General features: G+C 35.4%; 2 protein-coding genes across 8 annotated transcripts; both read right to left on the reverse strand.

Moving 5' to 3' along the window:
- Positions 1–464: 464 nt before the first annotated feature.
- On the reverse strand, positions 465–13,843 carry bnipl (BCL2 interacting protein like). Of its 7 annotated transcripts, none has more exons than XR_013197471.1 (12): positions 13,543–13,824; positions 10,400–10,439; positions 9,585–9,665; positions 9,433–9,503; positions 8,970–9,221; positions 8,648–8,839; positions 8,460–8,562; positions 8,217–8,348; positions 4,329–4,415; positions 4,116–4,214; positions 2,441–3,175; positions 465–696 (listed from the first exon to the last, which is right to left on the reverse strand). XR_013197471.1 is itself a non-coding variant. In XM_077217817.1 (11 exons), exons 1-11 carry the CDS (start codon positions 13,544–13,546, stop codon positions 3,151–3,153), a joined length of 1,086 nt encoding a protein of 361 aa, XP_077073932.1. In that variant the 5' UTR covers positions 13,547–13,824; the 3' UTR covers positions 2,336–3,150. The 7 variants fall into 7 exon arrangements, 4 of the variants coding, with proteins under 4 accessions (XP_077073932.1, XP_077073934.1, XP_077073931.1 ...); XR_013197487.1 differs by lacking the exons at positions 10,400–10,439; positions 13,543–13,824 and adding exons at positions 10,849–10,891; positions 10,990–11,060; XR_013197455.1 differs by lacking the exon at positions 10,400–10,439 and having other exon boundaries at positions 13,543–13,843.
- A 617-nt stretch (positions 13,844–14,460) lies between these two features.
- On the reverse strand, positions 14,461–25,862 carry prune (prune exopolyphosphatase). Its single transcript, XM_077217813.1, has 8 exons — positions 25,646–25,862; positions 20,560–20,664; positions 20,211–20,413; positions 19,560–19,744; positions 19,189–19,347; positions 18,981–19,075; positions 17,197–17,355; positions 14,461–16,793 (listed from the first exon to the last, which is right to left on the reverse strand). The coding sequence occupies exons 1-8, from the start codon at positions 25,682–25,684 to the stop codon at positions 16,383–16,385; spliced, it is 1,356 nt and encodes a 451-aa protein (XP_077073928.1). The 5' UTR covers positions 25,685–25,862; the 3' UTR covers positions 14,461–16,382.
- Between the last annotated feature and the right edge of the window lie 181 nt (positions 25,863–26,043).

Here is a 26,043-nt window from a genome sequence, read left to right on the forward strand (position 1 = left end):
TTTTTATATTATTTTCCTCTTTTTTTTATTATTATTTCCCTATTAAAATTTATATTCAAAAAATAATTTGCATAATTTTTTATAATTACATTTTTTTGTGGCAACAGTTTAATATATGGTCCTTTCTATAGTTCATTCATTGAAGTGGATTACTTGCTTAGAGTAATCCAAAACTTGAACTTTCTACTAAACATTATTGACTGGTTTATAACATCTGGCAAATAAAGCGTTACAACAGGAATCTTGTTATTTAACCTTCCAGGACTCTCTCTGTTCCTGTTTGTGATTTCAATGCATAAAGAAAAATGTTTCACCTCTCAGCTACCTCACTTCCTCACACTGCACGTCCCGGTTTCCTGAAAGGCGCAATAACTTTTCCATAACGACTAAAAAAAATAATATTCCAAACCACTATTTCCTCATAACAATTAATAGTGAATCACAACAGTAAATCACAGCAGGTATTTAATATAACCCTTTATTTCCTTAAATATCATAGAAAAGACATGCATGTAGTATATGTGTGCGGTTTGAAAGCTCAGGTTGTTCAAGTGTGGCCTTGTATAAATATTTGCACATAGGAGTCAATTAAATGAAAGCACATTCAATGGGCCACTTTACAGGCAGCAGCAGCTGAATATTAGAGAACATTTCCCTACCTTATTTCAGAAGAAAACCAAGACCGATTATATATGCCTGGTTCAGATTACACGATTTTTTTGTCTGTTACGATAGTCACTGTGTCAGATTACGCGATTTTGACTCCTAAAATCTTGTCGTGTCGTGGACAAGAAACATGTCAGACTACACGTTGCTTCCTGACCAGTCATCGCGTGCCGTCTTTAACGATGCGCGTGACGTCATCGAGAAGGCGAAACTGCTAGTAGCGAGTGACTTCCGGAAACGAACGTAAACAAACAATGGATGAAGCGGTGAGTGTTGTATTGGCTGTCCTGTGTTCAGAAAAACATAAAAAAAGAAAGAAAACCCGACAATGGACACGTTCCTGGATTGCTCGAAGAGGACAGTATGGGCTGTCAATCCTCCAAAGAGAACTTGAGGTAAAATATTGTTTTCTTAAATATTTTTACTTTAGCCAGTAGTACAAGTAATAATATTGCTTGCTTGCCACAACGATAACATATTACAAAAACAGACTGTTAAAAATTGTAATTGTTCACCAATGTAATTAAATACTTCTAATGTTCAGAAGTAAACATTTTTCGTTATGCAGTCACATGGGGTAATTTAGCCTTTAACATAAAATATCAGTTCAATGGTTTAATGCCTTTGATTGATTCATAACACCATCATCTATAGGCTTAATCTTAATTATAAAAATTGCAATACCATTATACGCAAAAATATTATTATTGAGAGTGAAAAAACCCCTCCTTCCCTTAATGTCTTTAAAGTCACCAACTGTACACAAATAAATATTTAAAGACATTAAGGGAAGGAGTTTTTTTTTCACTCTCAATAATAATATTTTGTGTTGTAAATTATACTAGTATACAAAATGTAAACTATGCTATCGACCAACTCTAATCTATTAAATTATTACAAACACTAACATTATCGTAAAGCTGCTTTGAAATTATATGTATTGTGAAAAGCACATACATTTTAATTGGGTGTGATTATTTTTCGCCTTTGTAAACCAAACAACCACACCATGTTTTTTTTCCCCTATTTACACTGTAGGACAGTGACAGGAAGGGTTTTCGTGATCTGCTTAGGATGGATGTGGAGGATTTCAGCTACTTGCTTGGCAAAGTCACACCATGTATCCAAAGAAGGGACACAAAACTGAGAAGAGCAATCAGTGCAAGAATGAGGCTGTCACTTACGCTACGATTCCTTGCTACCGGTAAAAAGTCCATTTAAAAAAAATCATATTGTTGGTTTCACAGACAAAATGTATGCTAGTCCCAGACTAAATTGCAAGTTTGAGCTGTTTAAACTGAAAGCAATAGCCTATGCACTTAAAATATGTCAGTGACATTGTTTTGTCTCAAGATGCACACCAGTAATGTTTTTAAGGCAAGTTTATAAAAGCTACTCAGATGCCCTAATTAATTTAATGCCTAATCTTTGCTTAATTAGCCATTTCTGTAAAACCAGGCCATGGTGTATTATGCACCTTATACACTTGCTCCTTTCCACAGGAGAGACGTTTAGATCTCTGAGCTTCCAGTACCGGATCGGCCGTAGTACCATCAGTGAGATAGTAATGGAGACTTGTCAAGCCTTGTATGGAGTCTTAAAGGATGATCATTTAAAGGTAAGTCATTTGATGTAAATAAAAGACAGATGTACATTTCACAACAGTGGGTGGACACACAAAGAGAAGCCTTTACTGGAGAAGTCCCAAAACCACGTGTTTTATCCAGAGAGTCAAAACCAGAGTAGATCACGGCTAAAATCGTGTAATCTGAACCAGGCGTAGAAGCTGAACAACGTGATTCTTACAGCAATATTATACGCTTCGTTTGTATTGTAGTAGCTCTCTGATTTTGCATTAAAAGTTTGCTAGATTTGCACTGATAACATTTTACAGAATAAAAACAAGTTCAATAAAACAGTCAATACCACTTTACAGAAAATACAGAAAACCTGGACACTTTGATGAAAACAGACAGTAGTTTGAAGTACATACAAATAATGGTTCATACCGGTTTCAAATAACATACAATGGGATTTTGTAACCATTTAGTGCAAATATTAAAATAGAGCCATTAAACAATCTTATTTAATCTAATATTTACCCTTATTTGTGGGTTCATCACAAGTCAAAAAAAAGGAAATGTTTTTATTACAATATTTTCTAAGGTTGTGTATATTTAACTTTTCACGCTAAAATATAAAAGGTGTATTGTGTCATTTTGTAAAGTCCGGGAAAACACTGCATGTTTGTTTGTTTTTGTGTAACAGTTTAAATGCGATGACGTAAAGCTGGCTGATGTCTCCTGACGCACCTTGTGGCTTGACACAGCCGTGTCCTTCTGAAGGACAACACTGTCTTTGTGTGTTTTTCTGTCATTAGGGCTTTTGCCCCTAAAGCTTGACCTTTAACCTCAGCCAGCTCCGAGTCCCCAGTGTGAAGTATGTACAGTATGTTCACCCCTGCTGTCTTTCCATCAGACACCTTCACCTGTTCATCTGCTCATCATACCTACAGAACAAAACATCAGTAACTTTTAATTGAATTAAAACAAAGAATTTAAAAAAAATATGGATATATCTAAATTATTTAGAGAGAAAAGTACCTGGGGTAGCAGCCCAGGAAAATGTATTTAACACAATAAATCATTTAATTTTTTTATAAAATAAACATTTAATGATCATTTAAATGTAAATTCTGAAATGACCAGATATGATGGGGAAAGAAAAAGTTCATTTATTATACATAAATAAAAATGTATATTATTAATAAATATTTATTTTATAAATACATTTAAATGTAATAATTACATTTATTCACAAAACAAAAATTAAATCACAAAAATTATTATATATTTAGTTTATCAATACATTTAAATGTAATAATTACATTTATTCATAAAATATATTCATTAAAAGTGATCAATAAATGTTCATTTTATGAATACATTTATAAATAAATTTCATTATGAATGAATGAAACCAGTAAAAGTGATGTTTAAGTCAAACTTGTGAGTCAAAGGAGGAAGTATTTTTTTAAATTTATTTTTTAAAACCACAAATACATTTATAAGAAGAATTGATTTATAAAATATTTAAAAATGTAGGTAACGGTCTCAATTTATGAGCAAAATATTTTTCAAGCATTGTTTATTCATGTTAGTTCACAGTGTATTATTAAAATCAAATGTTGTATTTGTTAACATTAGTTAATGCCATTTTAATAATGTATTAGTTAATGCTGAAATTAACATTAAGATTAATAAATACGTGGAAATATTGCTCATTGTTAGCTCATGTTAACTAATGCAGTTAACTATTGTTAACAAATGAAACATTGTAAAGTGATACCAAAATGTATTCATATATATATATATATATATATATATATATATATAGTTAGTCTGTCAAATGATGGCAGTCCACTAATGTGGTGTGATGTGGACACTCACTCTCTGATGCAGTCTGGGATTTGCAACTGCTCCACAGGAACAAACTCTGCCAGTTCCTGCAAGCTGTGGATGAAGCGCATCTTCCTGCTAAACTTCTCACTGCAAGAGAGAGAGAAACGGTTCAGACTGAGGGGTTTAGACATTAATACGAAACGTCTAAAAATGATTATGACATCTTGACCTGTTACCGAACGAATGATCATCCGTGCTCACCTGATGAATGGTTTGATGACGGTGATTACCGCTCTCACGTACCAGGCCGGGTGAACCACGAAAAGCCCTTTCAAGTCTTTCCTTAACCTGCAGAGGAAAAAAATATATGTAAGACCTCACTTAGGAAAATACTTCGTATTACCACATAAAACTATTTCGTTTCCAACATCTGCTTTGGTTCTCCCACTAGAGGAGCTGGTAAAATTCCCTGGATTCATGCAGAACAGGAGGACACAAAGGAGCAAGCGCTGAGCGGCATCAGCACCAGCATCACCCGGACCCGTGTGAAACCATGAGAGGCAGGCCGTTGAATCATGGGACACAGGCAGAAACTTGGAGACGACAATTTGTTATTCCACTGGTCTAGCCAAAGAAATCACCCACAAATATAACCAGTTCCACTTTTGTTTTGTTTCCTACGTATGTTATTTAAGTGTTAGGGCTTATAAGACATTATTCTGAATACTACAAAATACTTTATTCTAGTGCTATCAAATCGATCAATTGCAGAGGAGTCTTGGGGGTCAGAATGCCTAAAAAAAATCACAAAAAAAAATCACCACATGTTGTTTGGGAGGGTTTCAAGAAAAATCCTCCTCGCTCTTGCAGAAATAAACTTCAGCATATTCAGTTGTCAGACACGACTGGAACTTCAAAAGACTGTATTCTATGGTCAGATGAAAAAAAAAAAGGTATTTTTGGCAGCAAACCCACCAGATGCGTTTGGTGCAAACGGGGACAAAAATCACCCCATGCCTACGGTTAAATATACTGCTGGATCTTATATGTTGTGGGCCTATTTTTTTGCTGGAGGTCCTGGACATCTTGTTCAGATACATGGCATTATGGATTCTAGCAAATACCAACAGACAAAAAAATAGAAACCTGACTGCCTCTGCTAGAAATCTTATAATGGGCCGTGGTTGGATCTTCCAGCCGGACAATGATCCAAAACAAACATCAAAATCAACACAAAAATGGGTAACGGAGCACAAAACGAAGCTTCTGCCATGACCGTCACAGTCCCCAGACCTGAACCCTATAGAAAATGAGTGGGCTGAACTGCAGGGAAGAAGCACCAACATGAACTTGTGAATCTGCAGGATCTGGAGAGATTCTGTATGGAGGAATGGTCTCTGATCTCTTGTCAGTTGTTATGTTCTCCAAACTCATCAGGCATTATAGAAAGAAAACTGTTATCTTGGCAAAAGGAGGTTGCAAAAAGTATTTAATAACAGGGAGCCAATAATTATGGCCAGCGTGTTTTGGAGAAAAGCATTCATTTCATAATGTGATTTACCCCCCACTTTCAATTCTTTTACTTTAATGAAAGGTTCGATTTTTGCGATTTTTTTGAATGAAACATCAAAAGGATAAACAATGCAGATCTATTTTTTACAGCCATTTTGATCATATTTACCAGGGGTGCCATTAATTCTGACCACAACTGTATATTGTGTGTTTGTGCGTGTCTGTGCATATACATACACATATATATATATATATATATATATATATATATATATATATATATATATATATATATATATATATATATATATATATATATATAAATTATAATATATATACACATATTATGTAATCAAAGACTTTTATTCTGATCTATATAATAGAGTCCAAAGTCTGAGACTGTCAGCAAAAATCTGTCCATTTTGCATTTTTAAATTTGAATACAATTAAATGAAATTAATTACTACTAACTACTATTTAATTACTCAAGTATATTTTCTAACTTTAAACTTGTTATATATATATATATATATATATATATATAAAGTGAAGTGTTGAACAAGAATTTCACACTCCTTTAGATATTTGGTTGGTCTCCCTTCAAACCAAAGTGCTTTTTGTGCTTCAATGGAAGCCAGAATATCTGACCTTTTATACAAAGGAGCTGACATGGTCAATCAGATTCACTTATTGATAAATATTTTGTATTCTTATTTATTGGCATTTTAGCTTTAAATGCCAGGATTTGAAAGCGGTCTCAGAATTTAAGACCCCACTGTATGTTTTCTGAAAAGTTCAGTGTTTGCACTGAAACTAGAATCAGAGAAGCTTAAATTACAGAACTGTATCACAGGGGTTTCCCTTTAGTTTCCGTGGCCTTTACATGGACTTCTTTCACTTATTTTTTCCTCCTTGATTCTGTGAAGTCATGATTGCTGGTGTTTGTTTGTGTTGTTTTCTGTTGCTGTCTGTACAGCAGTGTATGAGTGATCTCAGAGGAAACTTCATGCAATGACGCAATGGAGCCAGTAGGAATGACAAATCGGGCTTTCATGAGCATCCCACACTCCTTAGTTCCTCATTTCCCAAACTGATCTCACATGATAAGCCATAACGACCCTGCATTTCCAGAGCACACAATTTCCTCACATCAAACATTTATAAGAATGACCTTTACCTGGGAGAGTGAAATACGGCTTTGAAATGGCTATGCCAGAATATAGAGAATTTAAACGTGAATTTACAAAGGTATTTCTTCAACTTGTCAATAATCACAAAACAACCCCTTTTAGGATTTTGACCTGATCCTGATCACCCTTGTCGAGTTTATTTTGGGATAATGACTGACTGACTGTACGTTATCCCTTACATAACCACACAGTGGTCTTTTTTAAATAACATTTCCATTTGTGTGACGTCCATTGAGAACAGCTACACTTGCCATAAACCTTAAGGAACTAATCCTAAATGAAGCATGCAATCTAAAAATGTCTAAATATAGCAGCAAAAAAAAAAAAAAAAACTTGACAGCTGAGAACAGGACAAAGGTTATCTTAGGAATGTCTGGAAGAACTCCGATAACATGGCCCTGTGTGTACGAGTCCACAGCATTCCTATCATATTTCATACGAGGGGCATTAAAAAAGAGAGAGCAGAGGTGGGATCTCATGTTGAACAGGAACTAAATAAAGGAAGATGACCACAGCCAGAGCTAAGACACAGACGCCCTCTTCTGGAACTGATGGAAATGTACACTGTAGTTTCAGTAGCAGTTTGGTGGCTTTCAAAACATACAGGAATATTGTGAAATATTATTACAATTTTAAATAACTGTTTTCTATTAGAATATATTTTAAAATGTAATTTATACTTGTGATGCAAAGCTGAATTTTCAGCATTAATCCAGCCTTCAATATCACATGATCCTTCAGAAATCTTTCTAATATGCTGAATTGGTGTTAGAGAAATGCTTCTTATTATCAACAATGTTGAAAAAATTGTGTTGCTTAATATTTTTGAGCTTTGTATAAATGTTACCAAAGATGTGATATTGTGTATAATCAAATATACAAGCTTAAAAAAAATCTTGGTCTTCCTCTTCTAGGAAAACAAACCAAAAATATTGATTATCATCTCCTGTTCAGGGGAGTATACATATTTTTGTCCAATAAAATGATCTTTAGAATGAGGATGTCCCTTCCCCCCTAATACCAATAGCAATATCAAGACGCTTTGTTTTGTTTTTCCAGACTGTCTCTCAAACTAAATTCTACAGACTCTCTGTTCTGCCACAACTTCCTGTTTCAAAAGCAAACATGGTAATTTCTTGATCAGAAAAACAAGTTTTCGTTTCGTAATCAAAATTATAATGTAATAATGTTCTCCACCAAACTTTTTTGTTAGTCACATGAGTAGAGAAAAATAGTATAAACCAACAATATCACTAACAGAAATGAAATCCTGATGCATAAAATCAAGTCCCTCCATACATAACTTCATACTAAATATTCTGCATTTCTTGGAAAAACATCACATTGCGAAAACTACATGTCTTACGATGTCATTTCCTGCTCTCTTTAAGTATAAAATTGGTCAACTTGATGATAAATCACAGTAACTGCAGAGTGACTAGCTCACCTTCTGTCAATGGACATGTAACACTGTCGGAGCCACTTCATGCCAGGCATCTTATTGCGAGGGGCCATTCCACACAGATACACCAATATGTAATTCTCAGACACCATCAAGTCCAACGTGCCAATAATGTACCTAAAGCCAAAAAATCATTAAATGTGCATTTTCTCAGAATAAACATTTAAGTTCCAAAAAATGATCATTGCTTGCAGAAAAAATTCACACCCAATCATCATTATGTTTTACCTGAACAGATGGTCCATCACATACTCATAATGTTCTATTGTATTTTCAGGTAGGTAGCAGGCAGTAAAGATGATGATGGCTGTCGATCCATCCCCATAATACCCTATAAAAGAAGGTCAATTTAGTTTTAAGTTTAAGTTTAGTTGTAATTAACCAAGTTCATCCAGACTTGTCCCACAAAAACTCACCTCCATGGGAGAGAACTTGGAGATACGGCTCAAGAACGTTCATGTTGACTTGGTAGTCTTGGCCGCCAATATGGAATCGTCTCCATCGCAGCCCATTGCTGTCCACCTGATCCAAGTCCAAGTGTCCCATCTCTGCGTGCTCTAGTAAACTGGCTTTTCTGATCGCTGCTTTACCCATCCTAGGAAGATCATCTGCAATGACCACAGTACTAATGGTAAACCACAGTGCTCTCTGAAGATTGGCATGTCCCATACTTCAGCATGTGATCCCAAAGGAAACAATAAACAACACAACCCTAATGAGGGTCAAAATAATTAATACCTTCCCACTCTAAGTCATGCATGCTGTCTGGGAAGTTGCAAGACTCGCTGTCGGAGGGCGTCTCTAAGGCCTCTAGGTTAATGTCCATCTCTAGGTCATCCTCAGCAGACGGTGAAAGGGCGGAAGCGTCAAACTCATCTGATTTCATGCTCCGGTCCATAGAGGTTTTGTCCAGCGTTAAACTAAGCGCCGGGGCCACTAGTCGCTTCTTCCTCACAGTACTACCTGTCAGGGCCAGGCTGGTCGGTGGGACTAGTGGAAAGAAAGGAAAAGAGCGGTCAGCCCTGGCAATGGCAAATACTATATATACACAGGTCAGTCAGTAAAACTGTTCAAAAGTTTGGGGTCAGTCAGTAAAACCGTAAAAAAAGTTTTGAACAGTAGTGTGTATACATACAAGTCCTAAATAATTTAAGAGACTTTCACTATTTTGGCCAGTAATTAAATGGAAAAATGAAGTTACCAGGCCTGTTTCCCTCAGCTCCAGGGCTTTCCGGTTCATCATCAGGACTCTGTGTGTCCTCAGGAAGAGGCCTACACAGATCACATTATTTATTCCTATTTGCACTCAAGATGAACATAGATAAGGTGCATGTGCCTGTTAGTGCAGATTACCTGGGAAACTCCTCATCCTGCCATTCCTCGCGGAGCTCCATGTCGGGGATGAAGGCCAATGTCTTGTCGTTTTCCAAATGTCTGTATGAATAAATTGAAAATGTAAAGGAAGGAACAGGGGCTTCTTGGTCCATAAGCTACAATTTTATTAATTATTAACCATTAAATTCTAAGCATACCAACTTACTCCTCGATTTTGTCAAGATAAAATTCCAGGTTTGTTTGTTTTAATTACAGAACAGGTCAGCACAAGATCAATGTAAAAACTATTTAATATGCAGCCACATGAAAATGTTTCGAATTGAAGTCCTGCAGTGAATGACGTAACCCGATTTAATCGTTGATGCATATTGCATAAATGCATATTATATTTGCATCTCATGCAATAATTTTAGCTGCAAAACAAAATATTCAACACCAAATCTGTCTCTCCCAATTATGTAAAATATAACATTTATTTTTTAAACGTTTGGTGAAATAAACCTTTCTAAAGTTATAAAAGTAATTATGTTTCTAAAGCTATTTAAAGTATGGGTCTTTAAATACCCATTTTTAAATCCCAATATCTCAATTTCACTGCTTCTTTGCTACTCAATTAAATGCAAAACCTGCCTTTTAACAGCATCCAGCATATTAAAAATAATAATGGTAAAAACCCTCAGTGGATCCAAAGTCTAGCTGTACATAAAGTTGAAGTTTGAAATCTGGACTTATTTTGTCCTGTCTTTGAATAACACTGACTGATTGTTGTCAATGATCAATTGATAGGTCTGACAATTGAAATTGTCTGAAAAATTATGTAATTATTTACTTACCCCTTAAAGTTGTTCCAAACTTGTATGAATTTTTCTTCTGCTGAACACAAAAGAAGATATTTTGAAAAATATGGGTTAGAGTTGATGGACCCCACTGACGTACATAGTATTTTATGGAAGTCAAAGGGGCTCATCAACTGTTTAGTTACAGACATTCTTCAAAATATCTTCTTTTGTGTTAAGCAAAGAATTTAGAACAGAATTTAAATTTTCGGCTGAACTATACCTTTAAGAGCAGAAGTGAACGTTTTTTTTTGGAAACAATTTTGGACAGACATATACATACATACAGACAGACAGACGTAAAACTGTAAATGAGAATTAAATCGTGTTGGATCAAACCAGCTCGAAATAACAGGGCAGTATACACTTGAAACCTCGTTAACGCCCATCACATTGCTCTAAAGGAACATATGTAAATAGTGACAATGTAAACATGCTAAACTCACCTTTTCAACAACCACGTAGATGCGTATCAAAAACAAATCCCTTCTTCATTTGACAAAAAAACAAGTATTGCCTAAAAACATTTCAAGTGCTAAATGTAAGGGATTTATTATAGGATAGTGATGAAAAACTTCGCTATTTACCTTTCCATTACAACGACAAGGACGATTCTCACCCAACTAAACCAAGCACCTTCATGCCAAACTCAGAATTCAACCAACCAGAGCGCGTCACACCTGATGACGCAGCCTCCGCACCTGAGAGAGCTGGTAAACGCCCCTCCCACAAATCTACAGCTGTACACCAAGACATCATATACCGCATCATGGCTGTTGAGATTTATGCTTCCTTCACGTTCTATCGGAATTATTGTAAATAGGCCTACTATTTTCCTAGTTAAAAAATTGGACATGAACGCCATCTCAAGTCAATATTTGAAAGCGATGAGCTCGTAATCACGACTTCAGCAGTGGGAAGTATGAAATTTCCGATAGCACGTGAAGGAGGCATAATATCCACAGTAGCCTACTCTAATAGGTAAAAATAAATTATTAAATTGGACAACAATAAGCCTCAGCTAATAAATATAAATAGCCTAGGACTAAATATAATAGACTTAAAAGCTTGGAACAAAACTTTGCCCTAGTTGCCCGTAGTTTTTGTTTGTTTTTGTTTTTTTGTTAAAGCAACATTTATAAAATGTGGCAAAATCAGTCCACATACGGAAAGTCTTCTTTTTATATTTCACTTTGTTAGGAGCTTGCCATAAATAGCTGCATTTAATAAATGTGTGATGTCCAAAATTTTGTCAACACTGAAAAATGTGAGGCTGATGATGATTTGAGACCATCATGTTGCATCAAGTCTTTATTTACTGAAGTGAATGCTAGATTTCTCAATATTTCAAATAAATATTTGACATTTTTGTGTCTGACAGTGTTATTTAGAGGTTATCCGTAAAAACATATGGAGCAATTTTGTAAGACAATGGAAATAGCAGGAGATGCGCAATATATATATATATATATATATATATATATATATATATATATATATATATATATATATATATATATATATATATATATATATATATATATATATATATATATATACCTATAAACTGATCATATTCATCCCAAATATGTACTATATCTTCATATTTAAATATTTTATATTCATATTTTATTTTCCTGGTTCTACATATAGTATCCAAATACAAGGTAGGTCTATTTACTGAAAATAGCAGTACCATTGTGTCAAACTTGTCAGATTTGAGCTGAAATATAAATTTTGTTCCTGTTTTTACCTCAAGTATTTCTTTACGTCACACATGTGGTAATTACACGTGGCATTAATGACCAGAAAATCTAGTTTTGTTTTCAGCTGATTCCAGGCAGTCAATGAGCCGGTGTGCTCCTGTTGTCAGCAACATCAGAGCTTCTGCTGTAACTGAACCGGTTTCTGATAGCCATTAACACCAAATTTATTCAGATCTTGAAGATATTGTCTTTGCTTCAAACCTGTAATCTTTATACATACACTATTGTCCAGCAAGATTGCTCAGAGATTATACATTATTTCAAACATTACCTGCTCTAATATAATAGGCTGTATGTTTTAAGTCAGCAACTACCTCACTGTGTTGTGTGTAATCTCAAGTCCATGTTGTCCTAACTGAGGCATTATCAGACGGCATAATACATTTTAGGGTATTTTAGGGACAATAACAATGTATGACAACTGTGGCAGACAACGTGATACCTCCAATGTGAAGCATGACAGTGTATAGGCTACTGTTTCAGCAATTGTTGTAACTCTTACAAGATTTAGTAAAGTAATCGCCTGTTGTGAAAACCTTTTTGTACCGGCTTGTAAGATAGCAACTCATTCTGGAACTTACTGTAATAAGGATACAGGCATTATTAGATTTAGTCCTATAACATAAACACTGAGGGTTTTTATGACACTAAGTTTCATGCATTCTCGTCTTGTCTGAACATGAACATGGAATTCAGTATGGAAATTAACAAGTCAAACGACCTATTCTGTGAATTACAGAAGCATTATTGATGCATACAAGCTTTCATTTAATCTCCATTTTACACTCTAAAAATGACAGTGATTTTTTGTAGTGGTGCCGGTGTAAATCAATCATTATAGATTGTAGTAAAAGTACTTTCTGCGTTAAAATATTATAACACTTTAATAAACTAAATTTAAAAAAAAAAAGTTTTACCATTTATTTTTGCATTTTTAACTCCTAAAAGCAGAAAACCTGATGATCCGTCAGGTGACAGGATATAAGAGGTGATGACTTTCTGTGTGGTTGTTAATCTCAAATATTAGTCAAGAAGTTTGGCAAAAGTGCCGGAAATCAGTTCAACTGCAACTTCCTTTTTCTAAATGAACAGATACAGAAGTTGTACAAGGATTTCTCTCGTGTCTTACTACTGCCCACTTCACAGCGCAACAGAACAACCAACAACTCGTAAATTCATCTCTTATCCAGTATGTGCTTATGACCTCTTCTGATACTTGTTTTGATCTTATAAATGTGTTTGACCATGTAACTGAAACCTTTGAAAACAGAGGCCATGTAATCATTATGTTGTGTTACAAATCCATTACTTCATTAATGTTAATTCAGTATTTAGAGACACATTTGACAACAGGCAATCTAAATTTTGACTTACCCATTTTGCAGGTATCCTTCCTTCTGGTCTGAGTAAGTCCCCATGTCTTAAGTCTTCAAAAGAAAGTGTCTAGATTAGAAATGAATTCAGTGAACTCAGTTGATGACCATGACCTGAGGTGGTTTATGAGCTTCGCCACAATGGCAGCCGGTTTCAGTGACTGTATCTTGTGTCTTGTGTTAGGGAACTCAACCTGACTGTCAGTACAGGTTTTTCAACATTTCTGACTTCTGCTGACTGAATTGTCTCTCTCCCATTGGTTCAGCTGCTTTGAGCACTTCTGCTCCCCCACAGGGAAGGCTGGGAAGGTGGAGGAAGAAGCCACAAAAAGGCATAACTTCATGGTCCTAATACCCTTGAAGTTACAGGCCTCTCCAAAGGAAAACTCTCTACATATCATTTGATTATTATATTATCAGGTATATAAACTACTTTTCAAAAGTTTGGGGTCAGTAAGATCTTTGTTTTTGAAAAAAAAAGAAAGAAAAAAGACTTTTATTCAGTAAGGGTGGATTAAATTACCAAAAGTGAAAGTAAAGACAATTACACTGTTAGAAAAAAACATTCTGTTTAAAATAAATTCTGTTCTTCTTCTAATAATCAAAGAATCCTGAAATAAGTATCCCAGTTTCCACAAAAATATTACACAGCACAACTGTTTTAAACATTGATAATAAAAATAAATGTAACCCTGAAGGATCATGTGACTGAGGATTGGAGTAATAGCTGCTGAAAATTCAGCTTTGCAATCACAGGAATAAATTACATTTTAAAATAACATTTAAAGTCGGAAATTACATTGTAATCAATATTCTGTTTTTACTCTATTTTTGATCAAATAAATGCAGACTTGATGACAATAAAAAATAAGATTGTAATGTAACTGTACATTTTTATAGATAAACCTCACAAACCAAATATGGAACAATATGAAAATGTTTTATTGATATTGAGTCCAGGAATACTTGAAATAAAAAAGGCCTTGGCAATAAAATACTTCACAGAGGATGCGCTCTTGAATATCCTGCTTCACAACCATTGCACAATAATAAATTGACATTGATTCAACATTTAATACAACATTATTATGATATTGGTATTATTCAGTGTGCTTAATTCTCCTGAGGCAGCATGCAGAAATCTTCTGCTGTCACCATGTCAAATCTCACCAAACTAACAGTCAGGGTTAATTCACACGGGATACACGACACCTCAAAATACTAACAAACCATTCATATGTTTCAAGTCCTGTATTAACTGATTATTTTGTTTAACGGTTTAATTTTGTATGTGTGTGTGAAATCATGACTAAACTAGTTCTTTTACTTCTATGAACAAAAAACATCTTTATATAACTGTCCAATAAAACGTGTAATATAAGATTCATCCAATTAGGCCTTTTAAATACCTTAGATTGAGCTTTTGTATTTACTATAATGAATACTATCATTATAATGATAGTCCAGTATGAAGCGATCTTTAGATTCTGATAATGAATGCCAGATGGTGACTGATCTCTAATAACTTAAGGCCATATAACAAATCAAACCCATTTAACCCAACTTTTAAAACCTAAATCATCAAATAAATTATATAATATAGCATAATAAAAATCAACAAAATACTGATCAAATGCTTAACATGCCTCACACACAAATACAACTGAGGTCTTTGGTATTTAATGGTAAGATTTAATAGAGTAAAATGCAGGTGCCGGTTAGTTAACACCTATAACATGCAAAAGGCCACAAAAGGGTTACACTCACTTTCCATTTACCAACAATCACTCTTTTACGATATTAATGGGGAATCATGACAAGATGTACTAATCCGATGCATTTTTACATTTACATCCGCTGCTGCGTGAGATCAAATGAAAAGTGTTGCCATCAATTTAAGATCTATCATTTTGACTCATCCTTACAGGAACTGCTTGTATATGCTTATATTTTACTGGAAGCCTAGCAGACAAGCAGGCAGCACTGTAAAAATATTTATTTATTATACATGTATATTATATATTTTTATGTATGTGTATATGCAACTACGTTTCAAAGTTTAACACAAATTATGGCCGGCTAAAAAGTAAACCAGTGCAGATCAGTATCCAGATGAGATTAAAACTTCTCTTGCCTGCTAGGCTAACACTGTACGAGTACTGTAAAAATCAAGGAACAAGTCAAAATAATTTTAATGCGGGTATCAATGCCATGCTACAGATGTGGTCTGCAGACAAGCTAAAAATAACTTCTTTAATACTACAAACAATGTTAGTGGCACCAAAAGCAATGATAAATACCACCTTGAAATTACTTGTAGTATAATAACGAAAAATGATTCGGAATTAGTTAATTGTATCAATTGTCAGTCGCTAGCTTGCACTGGGTGCATATTGTCAATATTAGTTCATGTTTACCTGAATATAGATTGGACCACACACCAAAAAGAAGAAAAAGGTGTGGGGGAGTCAAAGCAACAAATTACTCAATCAAAGACTAATTTAGAAGATCAAATATGAATACTACTGAGAGACTAATAAATAAATGGGCTAAACCTGAAATTTTAGTCATTTTAATGACACCCAAACTTTAAACATCTTATATATGATGCTTTTATTTAATGCTCCATTTGAATCATCCTGTACCAGTCCTTAGAAAGTCAACAGAACGGTCTCTTCAGACCGTATCGTACCTTTGTGAGTTAACCAGATCAAAAAAGTGCCATTACATTCTCCTGCCCTGATGCACCACTGTTGTATATCCACCACATCCTCTTGAAGACGCAGAGGGACTTCACTTCTCCAGCTCTTATCCAAGACTCTCTTGGACAACAGTTCTTCATCATTGTCCCTCAGGAGACGAGTCCTCCATGCTGGCCATCTTGCTAACTTTCTCCACCAAAACCTCGGGGCTGATTTTTGGTAGGCCATTGTCCAATGGACAACCCTCAACCAGACTGTTCATTGGCGTTGGAGGAAATTGAGTATCGTCCTCAATCCCAGCATCCTCAGGACATTGCTGTGAGTAACTCTGGTCCTGATAAGAATAATCGTCCAGATCTAGGTCTTCCATGTTCCCACATTGAGCCACTTTCCTTTCCCTCTCCTTCAGGAAGTCTGTGATTATGGGCATTACCTTCTTACGGGATGCCAGTGTGTTACCCTGAATATAGGCCTTCACATCCGGATATGGACTGCTCATTGGCTTAAGGTCCAGACTGGGGTTTTTGGCTATTTCTAGTGCTTTACTCATCTATGAAAAACAATATATACAGATATCAATTAGAACAGATAATCAACTTATTTTATACACTACATTTCAAAAGTTTGGGGTCAGTAAGATTTTGTAATGTTTTTGAAGGAAGGCTGCAATTTAGAATAACTGTTTTATATTTTAATATATTTTAAAATGTAATTTATTCCTGTGATGGCAAAGCTTTTCAGCATCATTACTCCAGTGATCCTTCAGAAATCATTCCAATATACTGATTTGGTGCTCAAGAAACTTTTCTCCTTATTATCAATGTTGAAGACAGATGTGCTGCTTAATTTTTTTTTGTGGAAAACATATTTTTTTTCAATAGAAAGACTTTGATGAATTTATTAAAGACATCTGCAGGCTAATTTCCCTAATAAGTGTAAAGTGTACTGAGTACCTCTTCTCTGTAGGCAGTGCTGGAACTGTAGACGGCTAGCTGTCGGAAGGGCTCCTTGTTGTCGTTGAAAGAGATTGTCATTGCGACCAGCAGGTTGTAGCTGTGTTTGTGGCAGAACTCACAGAGGTCCTGCTGTAGGCCATGCCTCTGAAGAAAAGCCTAAAGACAGAACAGCTCTTTTAACATATGAGCATTACATTCACAAACTGATCTGGAGATCCACATTTTCAACGCCCAATATTGTTCTTATGCCATTTACTGTTTTGATTTCTTTAAATTCCAACATATTTTTTTTCCTGCTGTTAGTAAAATTTCATTATGACTGTATGATATTTTAAAGAAATAATTTATGACTGAAAAATAAAAAATTTAAAATATGCATGTCAAACATAATTTCTTCTTATAACACAGCTCTGATTCTTGTCAATCAATTGGACAATTGTTTCTAAATATCTTTAATGGCCACTCACATTATTCCTGACAGTTAAAATAATAAAGTAATAAACATTAAATTGATGGAATTATTACTTTGAAGTAATAAAGTGAGATTCTGTGGGTAATGTTTATATTACAAGTGTCATCATTTACATACTGGGGCTGATTTTGAAACTATAACTTGCTTATGCCATGTTAAAAAAAAAAAATCTATAATGGTCCCCAGTCTCCTGTACTATGAACAAAGTTTTGATACACATCTGATTCAGCAACATTCTGTCTTATTATTGTATGTGTACGAACAAGAGGACAGGAGAGTCTGCCACGGAGGTTAATGTCTGGTGTAATCAGTGGGTGTGTGCGAGACGGGCCGCCCAGCCCTGCGGTGAGTCTGGGTGTGTCTGAATTGGATTCGGTTGTGCTTCAGTATTAATGAGGAATTCATGTCATGAGTCATGAGGATGGGCACATGAGCACATTTTGTGCCCACAGCAAGAGCTTCTTACTTTTCCAAATCTACATTTCCTCTGTGTAACCAAGTACTGAGGCTAATTGCATAGCACAAACACAAGATTCACTTCATTCAAGAGAAAACATGTAATTTGCATGAGATTTTCTAAATTTAAAGTCCTGCCAGAGAGTTTCAGAATTGCTGCAATTATGCAATGAGATTCCATACATAACTTAAAGGTTACAGAGATTATAGAAATGCACCAATACAATCACCAATATTTAATTATTGATTAAAAAAAATAATAAGCTATTGCAATTAGCCACAAGCATGAAACTGCAGATCTTTTGTTTTTGGCCATGAATCAGATGTCACTGTTTATTTGTGCTATAAGTATTATTAAATATCAAGATGAAATCCAAAGATATTTTTAAGAACACAAGAATATATCCTGCAGGTGCAGCAAAAAAAAAAATAAAAAAAAAATTTTGTTTTAGAGTTTGACAAGGCAGGATATTGAAGAACAAAACCCTGAAATGTATCGAAACATAACACATACTCAAGACAACCTTATGTACCTAATTTAAAAAGAATATAAAAAAACGCTTCCTGTGTGTAATTTGTAATATTACATCATAACTTCATTGTAGGGGTGTAATTAAATCCTTTCATCTTCATTTGAAACATCATTCAAATACAAAACAGCAATTTTATGACATATTTTCAAGAAATACGCAAAGAAAGTGGCAAAATATCAGAATCTGATTATATCTACATAAATATCTGTATAAATATCAGTTTTTGTTAAAAGCTGTTTCAACCAAAAACGTCCAAATCACCATAGCAAGATTGTAGAAGCTTTTAAGGGTCAAGTGAAAGATGTCACAACAATACTGACCTCTAGTGTCATGTAAATGACACTGACAGCCAAGTTCATATCCCCAGTGGATGCAGCTTTCATGTCTTTCAACAGCATCTGCTCCGTTGAGAGGCCTGAAGTACACAGCAGTATTGCAACATTTCTTCTGATGAACACATGCTTTAAAGTTTTAATGAGTCTACAAGCAGTTTGATTCATTAACCTACACAATAAAAGATTCTCTAACCTGACACGTCAAACTTGGCATTCTGTAGCGACTGAAACAGAGCGCCCCTCGGAGGCAGCTTTGGAAAACGCTTCTCCAAAAAGATGGCGTACTGGCTGTCCTTAGGGGTGACTTTACCTGCCTCAGGTGCCATGTTAACACAGTCTAGGATAATGCTGCCTGTCAACACAAGGCAGAAATACATTCTGCAAGTTAACAAGATTTTATCTTTCTGCTGACATCTCACATCTCTATCATATTGCATGTAAAAGTCGAATGTATCTGCTCCAGCTAAATGCCACTGAAGACCATGCTGAGCCCATCTGATGTCTAACAGTGTCAAGGATATTGAACATTCCTCGCTGTGTTTATGTCGTCGCCATGACACTCACCGTATAAAAGCTGAGCCACTTGTTGGTCGAGTACCTCAGGTGCTTTTTGGGCAATGAGTTCTGTCACCAAGGTGGCACAGGAGCCCACGGTATCCACGGTGACGGGGCAGGAGGGAGACGAGGGCCTCTGTAGGAGATGATGGTCAATCACTTCTACAACTGCATCCTCCAGCTCACTGTCAGCACTACAGAATAAAACAGATTTATTATCAAAGAACAGACAGACCTACATCATTTCAGAACTTGGTTGTCATTTGAGGTAGATATAAATAATCATTATTGTAAAGATATTCTGATATGTATTTTTTGTTGCCATTTATTTACATACAATTAGCCATATATTTGTGGTTTTATTTATTTATATATATGATTTTCAATGTTTTTGAAAGATGTCTCATGCTCACCAAGGCTGCATTTGTTAGATAACTAATACAGTAAAATAATTATATTGTGAGATATTATAACAATTTCAAACAACTATTTTCAATTGTAATTTTTTTTTAAATCTTACTGACCACAAACTTTTGAACAGTATATACATTAAAATGAAAATTCACTATATAGTTCAAGTTCATTCATTAGTCAAAATTTGACTTTTTTATGTGATAGTGAAGATGGAATGTATTGAACTGAACAGAACAGAACACTGACCTGGGCAGAACATTATGGTCAACCAGGGTCAGCGTTAGCTGTTTGTTCTTGTGCAGGCCGTGGAGGTCCACCTCGTCCCTGAAAAGCAGGTAGTCCTGCGACAGACCGGATTCTCTCAGCAGAAAGATGCTGTCAGAGCGCAAGGGAAACTCAGCCCGTGGGATGTTGAGTACAGGCACCGGTACCCTCTTACAATCAAGACTCTACAACAGGTCAACAATAATGATGAACAAAACAATAATCCTCAACCTCCAGTACAGAATTATCACGTCTATTATCTCCACCACAGTTTAAAGCTTTCCAAGAACAACACAGCAGATATGGTTGTTTATTAGGTTGGATTGCATACCTTTGAAAGGAAGTAGGCGAAGGTCAGGGCTGATACCATGGAGTCCATATCACAAGCCTCATTTCCCATTACGACATGCAGCCCTGGGCTGTTCTTACTACAACCCTGAGAATGAAGGAGAATAATGTCACAGGCTATTGGACTAATATAGGACAAGAATTCATTACGTAAAACTGCAAGCCTAGTTCTTCATAACAAGGCTTTGGTGGCCTCTATTAAACTGCAGGCTGAAATACAAAACTAAAATGTCTGTGTTTTTTGTGACATTCCCTGCTCTATGCACTATGCACTAGGGGTGGTTAATCTGTCTGATTTCCCAATTCGATTCGATTACGATTATTGAAGTCCCGATTCGATTACAGTCAATTTTCAATTATTAACGATTCTCGATTAGCGATTATTGATTTTCCATTTCACAACAGTAAACGAAAATACACTACAAAGTGATTGCAGTATTAAAAAAAGTCAGCTGCTGAATTACTTAACTCTTTTATTGAGTAACAACAACTCAAAGCACTTTCTGTGTCGTGTAGTTATAACTTAAGAATTATTTGTATGTAGCTTATGTTCTTTAGAACACAGAAATGAATACATCACATTGTGTTGTGACTCATCAAGTCGAACTAAACAATAACAAATAAATGAAAGGCTTATTTCCTTTAGGAAGTAGATCAGAACCAACATACTGTAGAAATTGGACAATTTTCTTCTAGAAAGACAAGGTGTTGTTCAGGTGGAGGAAGACTGTAGGTTGCAGTCGAAACATATCAAGGTAAAGAAAAGGTTTTCTCTCCACCTGAACACCTTTCTAGAAGAAAATTGTCCAATTTAATCATTAAGAAGACAAAATGAACATTTTTGAACAACTTACTGTAACTTCAGTAACACCTATAGGCCTGTCATGATAACAAATCTTGCTGGGCGATAAATTGTCCAAGAAATTACTGCGATAAACGATAATATTGATAATAAAGTCGTTCTGAGACCATTTTCTTCTAAAATAATGATAATGGCATAATAATGAAGGTACACCTTTTCAAAGATCAATAAACTTTTATTTCTAAAGACTATTTAAATGAACAAAACAACCAAAAACAATAAAAGCAATGGACTCTGTCTCGGTTAACAAAAAATGCACTTACCAATGTGTGACTTCCGTTCACACTGAGAATCATATGCATTATGTACTGTGTGAGCATGCGTCTCATATGAGTATGTGCGCTAGTTTGTGTGTGTGTGTGCACGCGTCTCATATGAGTATGTGCACGGAGAGTTTGTGCGTGTTCCGTCTCATTGAGTTTGTGCGCGAGTTTGTGTCTCCGTCTCATTGAGTTTGTGCGCGAGTTTGTGTGTGTGTGTGCTCGCGTCAGTATGTGCGTGGAGAGTTTATGTGTGCGCGCGCGTCTCATATGAGTGTGTGCGCGCATGTCTCATATGTGCGTGTCTCGTATGAGTAGGCTATGTGCGTGGAGAGTTTGTATGTGCGCGCATCTCGTGTGTGTAGAGTTTGCGTGTATGTGCGTGAGCGACTTTAGGTGTGTCGTTGTGCATTTCATATGTATTTGTTTGAGCATTCAGCAGTATACATGTATGTTTGACTACTTAATATATGTGTATGCAAGTGTTTCATATATGTATGCGTGAATCAAGTTTGATATAAGCCCTTAACAGCGCCTCATATGAGGGTAAGAGAGCGCGCGCGAGAGAGAGAGAGGAACGAGCGAGAGGTAGTGCTTGCGCTACGGCGCTCTGCAATCAAATACGATTGTAAATAGGCTCAAACAGGCTTATACACACCTGCTCTAACTCGCTCTGGCTGATTACACCTTAGACAGTGCGTTACAGGCGCTTGCTAACTGGAACTGGGCGCGTTCGTGACGTTCAACTTCCGGTATAATTTTTTTTACAAAATAAAAGAATGCAATTTTTTTTTAAATAAATAAAAAATCGATTTTTGAAGATTTAATAATCGATTCATACTCGTCCATAACATATTCGCGATTAATCAATAATCGATTTTTTTCACCACCCCTACTATGCACATATATTTACAGCAAGTAAACTACATGACAAGCTGAAAATGTATCCAATAGGCCTTCATCTGACAAACAATGTTTAACTCATAATCATCCAGTCACTCTTTATCACTGACAGCCAGTGTGAGGAGTGGTGCAATGTGTCAAAGATAAAACACATTATGAGGATTCTGGATGTTGTCTGGATGACAACAAAACAGATTTTCTTTTATGTTTAATATTTGTTCTTAAAGTTGTTGTTATAGTACACCCAAAAATGACAATTCTATCATAATATACTCAACTTCTTGTGTTCGAAACCTGTATGACTTTCCATGGAACATAAAAGGAAATGTCGACTGCTTTTTACATACAATAAAACCATTTAGTGATGACGGGTTATCAAGAAAAGTCAAAAAGAAGCTCCATATAAGTATGGATAGTAGTAGTCCATATAAGTAGTGCGTACAACCTACGTACTATATAGTCAAAATGGTATATTTGTGTGAGGAACAGACCTTAAATGTCTTTCTTCCAAGTCAAATCTCATTTGCACATCCACATTTTTAAACTCTCCATGTGAAGTCATTTTAATGTCAACAATGCTTTATGTTTAAATCACAACCGCATTCTTGGAAAACGTGCGGTTTAAATAAAAGTTTAAAGAAATGTAAATAAAAGTAGACATTGAAATAAAACAAAATATAAAAACTTAAAATTATTGTATTTCAGCTAGTTCCTAGCTGAAATCCATTTTTTTTTCACTTAGTTTAACTTTGTGCAAAAACTAAAACAAAAAAATAAAAATGTATAAAAAACTACATAGACATATTATAAAAAATAAACATGAAATGTATTACAAAATATTATACTAAAATGAAAAATATCAAAATAAAAATGAAGTCAAAATATTAATAAAAACTCAATGATACTAAAATAACACTGGCTTCAGTAGACAGAAGGAATTTACAATACCGTAAAGTTTGGGGTCTATTAGATTTAACTTCTTTTTTTTTTAAAAGTTTCTTATGCTCACTAAGGCTGCATTTATTTATTTATTATATTAATCATTTATATGAACATACAGGAATTTTTTTTTTAAATCATGAAATATTACTACAATTCAAAATAATGGTTTTGTATTTTAATAGATTTTAAAATCTACTTGACCTAGTTATTTGGTCTTTTTTTCCCACGCACCTATCACCTGCAGGTGTGCGATGGGGTTTGCTAATATATATTTTAATTGCTAATATATTTTAAAATATAATTTATTCCTGGCATAGTTGAATTTCAATATCCCATGATCCTTCAGATACAATATGCTGATTTTGTGCTCAAGAAAAAAAATCTTATTATAATCAATGTTGAAAACAGTTGTGCTGCTTAATATTTTTAGGCAAACCAAACTTTGTAATATCTCTTTTTCAAGATTTTTTGAGGAATAGAAAGTAACAAAAATAAGCATTTTCGCATCCTTGCTAAACAAAAGGATTACTTTCTAAAATAAAAAATACTGACCCCACATTTTTGAACAATAGTGAGTTATGGACTAGATTTATGTTATTTAAAATATGCTTTCTTTTTTGGAGCTTGAGAACCCACAACTCTATATCAAAGACAATTTGCTGTGAGATGAAGAGCACTTTTAATAGAATAACACTGAATGCATCACCCTGGATTCACAAAGCCTTTTATATCTCCCCATGATGACTCTTCGTCCAGCGTTAATTAGCATTTGGGCTTCTCCATTACTCCAGCCGAATACAGAAGGCATCTGTGACGTCAGGATTAAATGATGTACACTGATCTGGGCGACCAGCTGGGGTTTGTTTTAAATACTGAATGATGGACTGTCAACACAGACTGACTGAGCTCAAAGCTGGCCCAGACCAGGGGTGAGGCTTGTTTAGGGTGAGCTTTTGGCAGGCTCCCTCTCTTCTCATGTGATAATCATCACCAAAAACCTTGTTAGATGGGGAAGTGCAGGGAAAAAAGGCTTATTCATGCCCATATGTGCATGGCCGGTGGGACAGCACAGGAAGTTAGTCACCGCAATGTGAAATGGACCACGGGATGGTGAGTAAACAGAACCTGTGGGTCTTGGGTCAGTGTGGAAAGAACTTGAGCGTGCACTCTCTATTTACAACCTCATGCTTCAATGCAGACAAAAAGCACTTTAACCACAAGTGCAACTGTATCATTTTTTCAATCATTGACTAAATTAGTTAAAGAACCCATTTCTGCTTGCTTCCTTGAGCTGACAGTCTCAAAGTAAACACACAAGACTTCATAATATCTGCCCAGCAGTTGGTGCACGCAGGTGTCAGGGTGTTTGGGTTTAAAACAACAGTGTTTAGGGTATAGAGACGCACTGCTGTCGGACAGATGCTGTCAGGATCATATGCAATGGTCAGTCACAGCAGGTGTTATTGTCTCAATAAAATAGGGCCACCTTCAGTCTTGAAACTGAGCACATTAAGCTGTAAAACTAGAAAAGTTGGAATTGTTCTTATTGACTAAACACACTGCCAGAAAATAGTAAACATATTCTAGATGGACTTGCACCAAACAGCTGAACAAACTGACCTTTTTAAACTGCTAAGCATGGCAAAGCTCTGTGTATATATGTGTGCGTGTGTTTGTGTATGTATGTGTGTGAGTGTGTCATTGCCTGGTTACTTGAAATGGTGATATAAAAACACGACAGTTAACTCTTTTTGTATAAAAATGATTACAGTAAAACTTATTAATATTGTGTAACAAATGTAAACAAACAAACGTATGTGCTTTCTCTCAATGCATGTGATCGTTTCTGTCATTGGCGCATGCGGCCAGGGTCTGTGCACGCGCGTCATACCATATGACTTATGTCAATGTACATCAAACAAAGCAAGCATTTTATTTTTCACACTAAGCTATCATGTACGACAAACACGCATGTCCATGAATGTCTCTCAACATACAGAAAGTGCAAGAACTGGCCACTGACCATATTTTAAGTGGGTAAAATGGTAGTAAGCCAATATACCACGTTCAACCCTCTCTTTAAGCGTACACCATAATCTTACCTTAATCACATCACGACAGCTCCGTAAATATGCCTCCATTGTTACACGGAGCCCGAAGGTTTTTATGTAACGAAAAATCCTAAAGTAGTATAAAATGTCCTTCAGTGCCTCTGAAATGTGAAGTGTCTCGGCGGCTAACTGTGTGTAAGTTCGTTGCCACTCGGAATTCAGAGGTTTGCGACTTGCGAGAGCAAGGGACGTACATCTCCTAGAGTTACGCCCTGACGTCACATTATGTGCTGAAAAATGTAGTTCTGCGGAGGTAAAAAGGATGAGTGAGTTTGTAGTTTTTAGTCCATGTATTACCCTAAGACTAACTACGCTCTAGTGTTGTACGTAACTAATTAAAAGTTGACAAAATTGTTTTAATCACTTTTGAAAACCAAAAATATTTATTA

The sequence above is a fragment of the Siphateles boraxobius genome, unplaced genomic scaffold (assembly GCF_051911475.1).
Source record: "Siphateles boraxobius isolate OS27281-9 unplaced genomic scaffold, OSU_SipBor_1 12, whole genome shotgun sequence".
Lineage (NCBI taxonomy): Eukaryota > Metazoa > Chordata > Actinopteri > Cypriniformes > Leuciscidae > Siphateles > Siphateles boraxobius.

What these genes read in the sequence shown, in the direction of transcription:
- bnipl (XM_077217816.1), bottom strand. Translation starts at nt 13,586, where the DNA reads ATGGGGACTTACTCAGACCAGAAGGAAGGATACCTGCAAAATGG. An exon ending in CAGGATGAGGAGTTTCCCAG is followed by an intron (nt 9,504 to 9,584) that starts GTAATCTGCACT and finishes TGATCTGTGTAG; the next exon opens with GCCTCTTCCTGAGGACACAC. An exon ending in AGCTGAGGGAAACAGGCCTG is followed by an intron (nt 9,222 to 9,432) that starts GTAACTTCATTT and finishes TCTTTCCACTAG; the next exon opens with TCCCACCGACCAGCCTGGCC.
- prune (XM_077217813.1), bottom strand. Translation starts at nt 25,684, where the DNA reads ATGGAGGCATATTTACGGAGCTGTCGTGATGTGATTAAG. An exon ending in TGCCAAGTTTGACGTGTCAG is followed by an intron (nt 19,076 to 19,188) that starts GTTAGAGAATCT and finishes TGTGTACTTCAG; the next exon opens with GCCTCTCAACGGAGCAGATG. An exon ending in TCATTTACATGACACTAGAG is followed by an intron (nt 17,356 to 18,980) that starts GTCAGTATTGTT and finishes TTCTGTCTTTAG; the next exon opens with GCTTTTCTTCAGAGGCATGG.